The sequence below is a fragment of the Cyanistes caeruleus genome, chromosome 3 (genome assembly GCF_971803275.1).
Source record: "Cyanistes caeruleus chromosome 3, bCyaCae1.hap1.1, whole genome shotgun sequence".
In the NCBI taxonomy this organism is placed as follows: Eukaryota; Metazoa; Chordata; class Aves; order Passeriformes; family Paridae; genus Cyanistes; species Cyanistes caeruleus.
The window spans coordinates 2,607,429-2,619,713 of NC_141703.1; the positions used below are offsets into that span (position 1 = coordinate 2,607,429).

The window sequence follows — 12,285 nt, forward strand, 5'->3', positions numbered from 1 at the left end:
CATGCAGGCAAAGCTCAGGGCAGGAGAGGGAATACAGGATATTTAAGGCAGATCTTTACTGTTTGTGCTTGTTTAGAGCAATGAAAATCCATGGAAATCTGATTTTTGGGTTCTCTCAGAGCCCTTGTCCTGCTGGCGGTGGGAAAACACAAAGGAATTGTGTGAGAGCAGGTGAGAGTTTCTGGAAACCTGGAGGAACATAATTTTAATTTTAATATTTGTCTTCTTGAGAGGCATTCATCAGAGTTTTCCTCCCGTTTGTGGCAATTTAACATTTCTACAGCTGCTCTAATTTATCACTTCACTTCCAGCCCTAACAGGAGCTCTTCTGTCTCTGATGCAACACCCAAAATTCCCATAAAAACCTCCTTAATATCAATCACTGCTGAGGAAAGGATTAATTCGGATTAATGGCTGTGGATTTGGGAGATGCTTTTGCTACACCCAGCTCATGTTTCAGAACTGGAGTGCAGGGTGTTTGAGGGCAGAAAATGATCCAGCTGCTTTTATTCCATGTTTTTTCCCCAGGTGGAGCTGACTGGAAACAGCATTTACGAGTATATCCACCCCTCAGATCACGATGAGATGACTGCTGTCCTCACTGCCCACCAGCCTCTTCATCCTCACCTCCTGCAAGGTATTAAACATCTGGGATCAAAACACAGTGAAAAAGTACAAAAAAAACCCCCAATCCCGAGGCTGAAATGGAACAAATTGCAACCCAAAGCATTCCATGAATCCATAAATTCATATTTATCCTGTTTGAAGTTCAAATGGGGGAGCAGCAGGAATTCAAAAGTGTGATCCAGGATTTTATGTTGTTCTACTAAAGGGAATAAGATAACCAAAATTAAATTATGCCTTTTATGCCATGAAGCTTTAAACAGGTTTTTACCTTCAGCCCAGTGGCTTCTTCATCTCTTTTATTTTGTCATCATGGCTGAGGCTGCAGAAATCTTGTGGTGGCCCGGTTGTGCACAGCTCAGCTGCATGGTCAGAGTGGGAAAAGAACTAATAAAACATCAGGTAATCAGGAAATTGAAGGGTATTTTTAATATTTTAAAACAACTGTTAAACTCAAAGCTTGGGAAAAAAGAACTCAGACTTAATATTCACCACTGTAGGAAGAGCAGAAATGGGTTTGGTAAAGGACTGGGGTTTAGAAAATCTCTTTTAAAAAGTGACTTTTGGAGGAAAATCACGTCCTCTCGTCCTGCTGACAGCCACAGAAATATTGACACCACCCTTTGTGTGTGAAGTTGTCACCAGTGTTGCAATTGCTGTGTCAGGAACAGAAACATTCTCATTTCTTTAGTTTGTGTTTCCTCTGGGGCAATTCTTTGAACCATCAAAGATCAGAACCAGTCTGGCCCCATCACAATGGAGCTTCCACTTGTATTTCATAATTGATTTATCAGCTGGATTTATTGATTTATCCAGTTTTTGTCAGTCTTTTCAAAGCACAGCTCCTAAAAAACATCAGGAATTTTGGGTTCTTGCTACAATTTTGTTTAGAATTCAATTTAATTTTTTTCCAGTTTTGGTGCCTGTGCCTGGTTCTGGCCTCTGTGATTCCAGCAGAGCAGAACCGTGTTCCTTCTAAATTCAGGGAATTTGATTGCTTGGGAGCACCTGGACTGCTCCAAATGCTGAAAATGGAAGAATTCTCTCAGTTTCCTTCTCTTTTCTTCATTCCCAAACAGGTTGTCTTGGAAAAAAAACACCTCCCTTGGTGTCTTGGAAAGGAAACTTATTTTTTTCAAAATCCTCTCTATGATTTTTTCCTACTTTGTTCATTCCTCTGTCAGATTTTTTTAAAAAATACCAATATTTTTAAAAAACAACATTTTTTTCCCTTTTTCCAGCTTACTGATAAACAGACACACCTCTGATGTAAATGACTTAAGGGTGATTTTGATGGTGGGACTGGATAATCTTTAAAGTCTCTCCCAGCCTCAATAATTCTGTGAAATCCAAGAGTTTTCATGCAGTTCTCTGATATCCAGAATTAGTAGTGAGATATTTTTATACCTACTGGCTTGGCAATGGCAGCAGTCTCCTGCTTTCCTTCAAATTTGAATATTTTTCAATTTACTATTGCAGATTTTTACAAATTTAAAGCCAGGAACAACTGACTGGGATTAATTTCTGTGCTAAAAGCAAATCATCCCACAGCTCTTCCTGTTCTTCCCAGATAAATTCCTCATTCTCTGCAGCTTTCTTTGCCTCACCCTACAGTGACAAGGAAATTCAGGATAGGAATAAGGAAAATTATTTTCAATTTTGGTCCGTTTCTGTGTGTTTTGTATCAAGTTTTGTGCAGCAGAGGAAATGAATTGCTAAAAACCTCAAAGCAACAGCATCTCCTTAGGATTCCCAGTCTTGGAGGAGATAAAGAAAGGAATTCTGCTCTATTTAGGGATTATTTTATTCTATTTCAGTTCTGTGTTTCTTCCCCATACAATGCATGGAGTGGGTGTATTAAAATATCCAGAATCTACAGCTAAATCTTTCTAAAATGAACAGAACAAATATTTATTTACTGTTTTCTTCCCTGTGCCGGTAATTCCCTTTCCTGCTGTTTTTTATACATTAAAATCTTGAGGTATAACCTGGTTTGCAATAACCAAAGCAAGATTTTTATTTAATCCAGTGAAGACTTAAAAACTATTGAATAAATGACAGGAATGAAGCAACTTCTGTCTGTATCTGAGTAGATATTTTCAATATTTAAATAAAACATAGAGTTCTACCAATAAATTAAAGAGAAGTGAAATGAAAGTGGCTTGATTTAAAAAAAACACCAAAAAACCAAGAGGAAACCAGACTATTTTAAAGAGCATTTTTTGCCATTTCAATTTGATTTTCTCTCTTTTAATCTTTTAAAACACACCTGAATCATCAAGTCACTGGGCAGAATCAAAAATTTCCTTTTATAACTTTATTATCTTATAGATTTCTCCAATCTGGGGCATTGCTTAGGCATAAAATCAATATTGCACTGCAGACACAGATTTTATATCCCAAATTTCCAGCTTGGCTCATGATTACCTTGCTCAAGATGTTTTCTTCAGCTAAAGCTCAGATTTTTATATCTATTTGTAGTCCAGCAGTTGTAGCTGGGTAAGATTTGAGAGGAATAAAATCACAAATGTCAACAATATCTGTGCTTTGTGATATTTTGTTACTGGGATTAAACAGCCCAGAGCACAGATTATTTTTGACCTCTGGTTTTACAGTTTTTGTAAATTTGGGTGCTGTCTCTTTATTTATTTCTCAGGGAAATGCAAATTTTTGCAAAAATCAAACAGTGTGTGGATTTCTTTACACAATCCTCACTGTCACATTGTTTTTCTCCAGATAAATAACCCTGTTATTAAAAAAAAAACAACCATATTATTTATAAAGCATAAACATTCTTAAATTTTAAATTTTTTTTTATGTTTGCTCTGGGATTTATAAATCATAAACATTCTTAAATTCTTATATTTTATTTTTTTAAGTTTGCCTTGGGCTTCCTCATGATTCATGTAGAACAAGACACAGCTTCAAACACAGAGTGCAGATAATTTGGTTTTCTAAAAGAGAGGGGGAAATACATCAATAATCACATGATTCCAGAAGTTTCTGACTTCATAGCAATAATAATGGTAATAAAATTTGGGAATATGATGAGGGAAGTGCCCAGGGAAGCTGTGGCTGTCCCTGGATCCCTGGAAGTGTCCCAGGCCAGGTTGAACATGGGGGTTGGAGCAGCCTGGGACAATGGAAGGTGTCCCTGCCATGACAGGGGTGGGATAAAGTGATTTTTAAGGTCCTTTCCATCCCAAACCATTCCAGGATTCAGGAATTAAGAGGTGACTTAATTACCAAATGTGTCCAAATTTCCAAAGAAACAAAATACTGGAAACTAAACTATGGATTTAGAATTAAAAAACCCCAAATATTTCAAGGACCAACATCTGTGCATTGAAACTACTAAAGCTCAAATCAGAATAATTCACACATTTTTAACTGGGGGTTTGATTAGCCACAGGAAAAATATTCTGAGGGAAGCAGTGATTTCTTCCAGTTTTACATCTCCAGTCAAGGCTGGGTGTCTTTGTAAAAGACAGAATTTAGGCAAAGGGAAGTTACTGAGCTCAGCACAGGAGTAAAAGCCTTTGATGAGAAAATTTAGGACAGGAATAAGGAAAATTATTTCAGATTTTGGTCCATTTTATGTGTGTTTTGTATGAAATTTTGTGTGGCAGAGGAAATTAATTGGTAAAAACCTCAAAGCAGCAGTATCTACTTTGGATTCCTAGACTTGGAGAAGATATTTATATTTAATAATTATATTTGCATTAAATTGCATACTTAATATTAACATTTAATGTTAATATTTCAATATTTATATTTAAATATAAATATATTTATATATAAATAAACCACCCAAGTTACTCCTCTGATTTAATTCTCCTTCAGCTTTTAAGTCTCCAGGTGAATGAAAACCATAAACCCCATCAGCTGTGGAGGATTTGGAGAGCTTCAGCTCAAACCTAAAAAGTCTTTAATCTGCTTTTTACTTGCATGACCAGCATAGAAAATGTAAAGCAATAGGTGCAAATCCCTTGCTATGAGAGAAGCCAACAGCTGAGGGTGTTTTGGGTGGGGAGAAGGAATAATCTCCCTCACATAAACATTAAAATTTGGGAATGGCTCAGCAAATCAAACTCAGACTCACCTGAGTCTTCAGGCAAACTTGGCTTTATTTGTAACAAAACAAATCCATTCTCTTCAGCTGCAGTGGGTTAGCAGGGAAAATAGGAAAGGGGTGAAATCAAAGAGGAGAATATTTTGATATCTGTTCCAAATTGTGAGTGCTGGCTGTGCTCAGATCTCAGGTGACTTCACTGCCAAATTTTGCTTTCAGGTATTTCAGGTCAGCAGCACCTCAGTGTGTTTGGGGTTGGTTTGGTGCCTGTGAGGACTCAAGCTGGAGTTTCACACTCTGTGTTCAGCGTGGCTTTGCTGACATCAGCCTTCCTGGGCCTCTGTCCTAAACCAGGATGAGATAAAAGCGGTGTCTGAATCCTGCAAAGTTATGTTTGTGTCTGACTGGAGGCTCCTCCTTATTGCAGGACAGCTGCCAGGTGCTGGTTGTGGTGCCCTGCCAAATTCTGGCTCATCATGGAATATCTGGGTGGGAATAATCCCTCAGGATCATCAATCCCACCCTGCCCTGCCCAGACCCCCCAACAAGCCCAGCTTGGGCATCCCTGGATGCTCCTGGAGCTCTGGCAGCCTCGGGGCCGTGCCCATTCCCTGGGGAGCCTGGGCAGTGCCAGCAGCCTGTGGGGAAAGAAGAGCCTTGCCCTAAAAGCCAACCTAAATCCCTGCTGGGCGAGCTCCAGCCATGCCCTGGTGCTGTCCCTGTGCCAGGAGCAGAGATCAGAGCTGGCCCTTGGGGAAGCTGCAGCCCCTGAGGAGTTTCCCCTCAGCTTCCTCTGCTCCAGCTGGACATTCCAAGTTCCCTCTCCTTGTGTGGCCCCTCCAGACCCTTCACCACCCTTGTGTCCCTCCTTTTGGCATTCTCTGGGAGCTTTTCCATCTTTCTTCTATTGTGGCACCCCCAGCACTCGGGCTGAGGCGCATCAACAGCAGCTCCAGAGCTTCCTGCAGTCCTGTGAGGAGTTTGTCCATTTCCTCTTCTCACACAGAACTTAAATCCAAATATCCAGGCCAGTCCAAGCCACCAGAGCTCAGCAGCAAAGCGTTTTGGCTCTGGGGAGGGGACAAGGCTGGCAGGGGTTTGTGACCCGATGCCACCAAGTGCCCTCTGCAGAGGTGATGAGCACTTTGGATGAGGCTGAAATTGGGGTTGGATTTCAGGGACTGGGTGCTGAGGGCTGTTCCAGGATTATTGATCACATCCAGTTCCCACCAGCAGGGTCCTTGAAGGGAAAACCATGGAATGCCAACACAAGCTGGGATGAATATGATCAACCAGGACCTTAAGGCCTCAAATGATTACAAATGTTAAAATCAAATGTTAGAAGTAAAATGTCTGTGTTGCTGCTCTGTCTCCCTGTACCAACTATTTATGCAGAAATCTTTGTTTCCCAGTGCACAACACAGCATTTAAAGCTTGCAGCAGAGCAGCAACACTTCCCAAACCATCCATCTCGTGTCCTGGCAGCTGCTAAAAGCAAGAAAACAAGAAAATAAAAAAAATATTTGCACTGCAGGTTAACCAGAACAAGGAATTAATCAATGCTGCCCTTCCATGTGTGTTTGCAGTCAGACACTGTGTGTCTCTTATTGCTTTCAGATGCTTTTCCTGGAATTTGAAAGCTTTAAAACACATCCATAGCTTCCCAAATTTTGCTGACTCACGCGGCGAGGCGTGGCATGCTAAAAGCATCTTAACATTCCCCAGAGCAGGGAAAGAAATGTGGAAATTCCTGCAGCCATCCCAGTTTTCTGCTAACAACTGGATAATTCTGAAATGATGAGTTACAACCTGATGGAAGCTGCATGAGGAATGTGGAATACATTATGTCAGCCTTTCTCCACTTGATGCTTTAAGGGCTCTGTTTCCCCCAGCTAAGAAGCAAATCCCTGTGCAGACTTTTCCTCCACCCTCCCTCCCATCACATTTAAAGAAGGGAATAGAAAAATTTTGCATCTGGCAAGATGATTTTTACATGAACTTATGAAGAATTTTTCTAGTAGCACATGGGCAAAATACCAACATTGAAAGACATTTTAATTTTCATTAATTTCAAAATAGTTTACAGGAGAAGCATTACTGATGGCTTATTATGATCCCATTACATTTGCTTGTTTCCTTTAAATCTGAGAAACAAAGAAATTATTATTTTATAAATTATTATTTGAAAATTATTATAAATTTTGCTGTGGAAAGTGGAAAAGAGAGAAAATTGCTGACAACTCATTAAAACTTCTCTTTTCATTGGTAATTAACAGTAAAATATACTAAAGCAGAGTGTTTCATACTGTAAAAATCTGTTATTTTGCTTTCCTGGTGAATTCCTTCCCCAAGAAAAGTTTGGAAGCTTCACTTAGAGGAGCGAAGTAGAATTTTGGTGAATGTCAGTAAATGGCTGAGTTTGGATATGATAGGAATGATAATAGAGAATTTCCCCTCTGCAGCACTGGCAGGATTCCGAACACAGGCAGCAAATAGAACAAACTGCCCAAATGGGGAGGAAATTTGGAGAGTTTGTGCAAGTTTGGAGCTCCAGGATGGGTTGAAAACAGAACTGGATGCTTTTCCACCACAGCAAAACATTACCAGGGAAAATCAAGGTGCCCCTTTTGCCAATCCTGGATTTCCACCTTCTAGGATTATCTCAAAACTGTGTTTTGCAGGGAGCTCTTTCTGCATGAGCCCTACATTTCTTTTCTGCTTTGGAATTTGGTGTCACCCTTGTTCAGAATTAAGGGATGGAAGATGTCATGTCCTGTATCCTGCTCAGCCAGGGGAAGAGGAGGTTCCAGGAGACCTCAGAGCCCTTTCCAGTGCCTGAGGGGCTCCAAGAGAAATGGAGAGGAAATTTTCATGAGGGCATGTGAGGACAGGACAAGGGGGAATGGTTTTAAACTCACAAAGGACAGGGTTAGGTGGGATCTTGGGCAGGAATTGTTCCCTGGCAGGGTGGGCAGGGGCTGGGATGGAATTGCCAGAGCAGCTGGGGCTGCCCCTGGATCCCTGGCAGTGCCCAAGGCCAGGCTGGACATTGGGAGCAGCTGGGACAGTGGGAGGTGTCCCTGCCATGGCAGGGCTGGCACTTGAATGATTTTTAAGGTCCTCCCAACCTAAACCACTCTGGGATTCTGGAATTCTTCCTGTCTCTCACAAATCCATAACTTTGTGCTCACCAGAGACAAGCTGAGATCCTCCCTGGGCTGTTTGGGACCCAGATGCTCTGCAAATCCCACCAGAAAAACAGCAGAGCACGTGTGACTTCCTAGAGCAGAGCAGATCCAACAAAAATAACCAACTAGAAGGGACAAAAACGTGCAGAGTGTCTGGGGGATGGGCAGGGAGGCGTTATCCAGACATGGATTTTTGTTCTCTGTGTTTCCAGGGTAGAACAGTCCAGCAGGGACATGGGGACAGTAATTATCACACAGTAATTATCACACATGGCCTTATCTCCAGAGGGAGGCAGCAGCTCCAGGCAGGCACAAGGTGCACAGGAGGGAAGGTGGAATCAGGTGGCCACTGCTCTAAAAATTCTTGTCTTTCCCATTTTCCATCTCCTCCACTAGAGGTGGAATTTGGGGTTGCACCCAAGCTGCTCTGTGGAGCAGCCACAAATCACTGCCTGTGCCAAGAGCTCCCAATTTTAATGCTTCTTTCCACATTTTTTATTTTTTGTTTTTTTCTTTTTCTTTTTCTTTTTTATTTTTATTTTTTATGTTTAATTTTTATTTTTTATATTTATTTTTTATATTTTTATTTGTTTTTGTTTTTATTTTTATTTTTATTATTTTTAATTTTTTATTTTTTTATTTTTTATTTTTTATTTTTTATTTTTTATTTTTTATTTTTTATTTTTTTGTGTAGTACCAGATGAGATGTCCCATTCCTAAAGCAACACATGGGCAGTTTTAGGAGTATTCATTTATAAAGTGGTTCTGCAGCAGAGCAGTGTCATATTTTGCTAATGTCAAAATCTGGAAATGAGAGATAAAAGAGCAGCTTTCACCTCAGAGGAAACAAAGGCATGAGAGGTGAAGTTGTGGGGAAAAAAATTCATGGTGATCCTTTTTTTCTTCTCCCTCCACTGAGTAACCACAGGGTTCTGTGACTGTTTTCTGTCCAAAGAGATTAAAGATGGATTGGAAAGCAAAGATGGATTTCAGAGTTGCTCCTCTAGGGATGGACAATGCTGACTTCCATAAACTAAACCATAATTTCACAGAAATGCTCGCAGAATCCTGCTTGGCAGTCGTGCAATGGGAGTGAACAAATGCACGAATTTTTTATCCAAAATATCCAGAGTCCTTTTCTTCACCATAACATTAATTCTGTTTATGGGAGTAGGAACATAAAAATCTGTGAAATAGAGAAAAGTTGGTTTATTCTTGCCTTAAAGTCAAACTGCATTGCAGGATTTGCTAATAAAAGAAAAGGGATTAATGGAGAGGACACACTTTGTAGAAATGGTGCTCTGGGAAAGAAACACAACTTCTCTATGTCCACACCAGCATGGATTTTCTGTGTTCTTACTCCCAGGTCATTGTGTTTCAGCTCTGGGAGGGTGTTTGGACAAATCTGGGCTGGGATTTGAATGAAGCCATTTAATTTCTGCCTCATTTATAGCTTTTACTGAATCTCAGCTCCATCTGTTCAGGGAGGGAGCTCTGTAAGCTGAGCAGGCAATAGGGAAATAATGATTCAAATAGAAATAATTGTTAGAGCAGAAAAACTTTGATGAGTCTGGAAAGGGAAACATGGATTTGGGTAAAAAATAAACAGTGGTGCATTTGAAATGGGCACCCTGGACATGGACATGGGCCCTGATTTCATGGAATCACAAAATCATGGAGTGGTTTAGGTTGGAAGGGACCCTTAAAGCTCATCCAGAGCCAACCCAGCCATGGCAGGGACACCTCCCACTGTCCCAGCTGCTCCCAATGTCCAGCCTGGCCTTGGGCACTGCCAGGGATGGGAAATCTAATATAATAGAAATAAGAAATAGAAATAGGAATAGGAATAGGATTAGGAATAGGAATGGAAATGGAAATGGAAATGGAAATAGAAATAGAAATAGAAATAGAAATAGAAATAGAAATAGAAATAGAAATAGAAATAATAGGAATAGGAATAGGAATAGGAATAGGAATAGGAATAGGAATAGGAATAGGAATAGGAATAGGAATAGGAATAGGAATAGGATAGGGTAGGGTAGAATAGAGTAGAATAGGATAGGATAGGATAGGATAGGATAGGATAGGATAGGATAGAATAGAATAGAATAGAATAGAATAGAATAGAATAGAATAGAATAGAATAGAATAGAATAGAATAGAATAGAATAGAATAGAATAGAATAGAATAGAATAGAATAGAATAGAATAGAATAGAATAGGATAGGATAGGATAGGATAGAATAGCTGAGCTGGAAGTGACCTACAAGAATCACCCAGTTGCAGCTGGAATATCTCTGCAAGGCTTTCTGCTCTCTTCAGGATTATTTTGGTTCTCATCCTTCATCAGCTGATGTCTGCAACATGTCAGTGTCACCTTTTCTCTATAATGAATAGAATAGTTTATACATAGAATTTTAAACATTTTATAACACTCAGAGGAAAGGTGTTCACATCGCTTCCAATGATGCATTTAGATTATTAACATTCCTGAATAATTAGAGTGGCCAAGCTTCAGTAATTAAATGAATATTCACTAATAATTAAGAGGTTTATTTTCCTTTAGTGCTTCTTACATTGTGGTTCAGTCATAACATTTGATTATTCATTATTTTCTCTCCTGACTTTCATATCTATGTGCTTAACCCACAGATCTCCTGACCTTTAAGAACTGGCAGCACTTCATTGGGTTTCTTTCTTTTACCTCTTTTACCTTCTTGACAGCCCAAATTCTCTCTGGGCTCACACATTTGTTTGAAAGAAACCCCAGTGACAGCAATAATTTCATTACTAAATCTAGATGCTGCATGTTGTTATTTTTTTCTTTTTTTTTTCTAAACTTAACTGTGATTTCTCCTATTTGAATATTCAGTGTCTCCCTCTTTGTTTGCTAAACCTCTCAGTACCCCATTTTCTACATCATCTTTATTGCATCAGCTCCAGCCTGGATGAGTTTTGTTTTCTACTGATGGATGTGGCAGCATCCAGCAGGATTCCAGGATTCTATTTCCCATTCAAGAAGTTCTACAGTTACAAATTTAATTCAGTTCTTTCTTTAATTTCAGTTCAGTGCTTTGCTGTCCATTTCTGCTGCTTTTAGGGGTACTGAGGTTAAAGTTATATGACAAAGTTAATATGAAAGCTAATTAATTATGGATATTTATTCATATTAATGTCTTGCACATCCAGGTCATTATGGGAGGGGTTTGTGTGCATTCCCATCCCCACAATGTATAAATTTGTATTTCAAACTCTGCAGTGGATGTGCAGCTCCTTCAAGTGCCAGCTTTTCCCCATAGAGATCTAATTTTAATTAGAGAGATAAATGGGAAATTTAAATGCTCAGGAAACATTTCTTTCCCCCCTTTCTAAATCCCTTTTTTTTTGTGGTTGTATCTTCATCCCTTTAAGCCCAGGATTTAATATAGAGAACATGTTGGTTCCAGGCAGTGGCGTGAGGCTCAAACCACTGCAGGTGTGTGGCCAGGAGGGGTGAACTGGGTGATGGAGGCACAAAAATCAGGAGTAAAACTCAGCAGTTAAACCAAATTAAAGAAAGTTCCCGGCTGATGACAGTGGATTTTGGTTAAAACCCTGTGGGGAGTTAGGACAAAGCACAGAACTCTTCTGCTTCCCTGATTTTCCTATTCACAGTTGGACCAAATGGGTTTTCTTCCTTGTCCTAAAATAGTTCTGCCAAACTGCAACCTTCAGTAAAAAATCAGAATTATTTGTGATGTCTGAACCATTATTGAGAGTAATTACCATTACAGATAATAATGTCAGATTATATCAGAATATTCCTGCCTCATATCCACAGCAGAAAGTCTGTGTACACCTGAGCAATGACCTTCAAACCTTTTTGAATGAACTTTAAACCTTTTTTGGGGTTATCCATGAAAATATTTGTTTAAAAACAACCCCCCAGGATAGTTTTGGAAGTCAGGTCATGACTCTGCACATGGAGCCCAGAAGGTCTGGGCACGACCTGTTGGAGTCTGAGACACAGAATGTATGTCCTTGTCTCTGAGATCCAGAAAAACACTGAATTTCATACAATATGAAATTCATGAGCATGTTTGCATGGTGATACATGAAAACCACTGTTAAAGTCAGATAGAAAAGCTGAAAGTGTGAGTGTGTAGATTAGAGAGTTTTCTTAAGTCACTGGGTGAAAAAGTTAAAGTTTAAAATAGTTTAGAAAGCAGAAGACAAGATGGAAGGTTTAAAATGTTTCTTTTCCTTCTTTCTTCTTCATGTTCTTCTTGAGGTTTTTGGATAATAGTGAGTGATTGGATAGAAAATGTCACAGTGCAGCACTCAGGTGATGGGTCATTGGGTCATTAAGAAAAATAATTTACGTGTCTGTTGTTAATTGGGTAAGAATGAGTATAAAGATAA

General features: G+C 39.5%; 1 protein-coding gene across 2 annotated transcripts in view; it reads left to right on the forward strand.

The window, feature by feature from the left end:
* SIM2 (SIM bHLH transcription factor 2) overlaps positions 1–12,285 on the forward strand; it is a 52,504-nt gene that overhangs the window by 16,945 nt on the left and 23,274 nt on the right. For both annotated transcript variants that reach the window (XM_086883954.1, XM_086883955.1), the window contains exon 4: positions 529–637. In XM_086883954.1, coding sequence (XP_086740080.1) covers positions 529–637 — 109 coding nt within the window. The remainder of the gene's footprint in view (positions 1–528; positions 638–12,285) is intronic.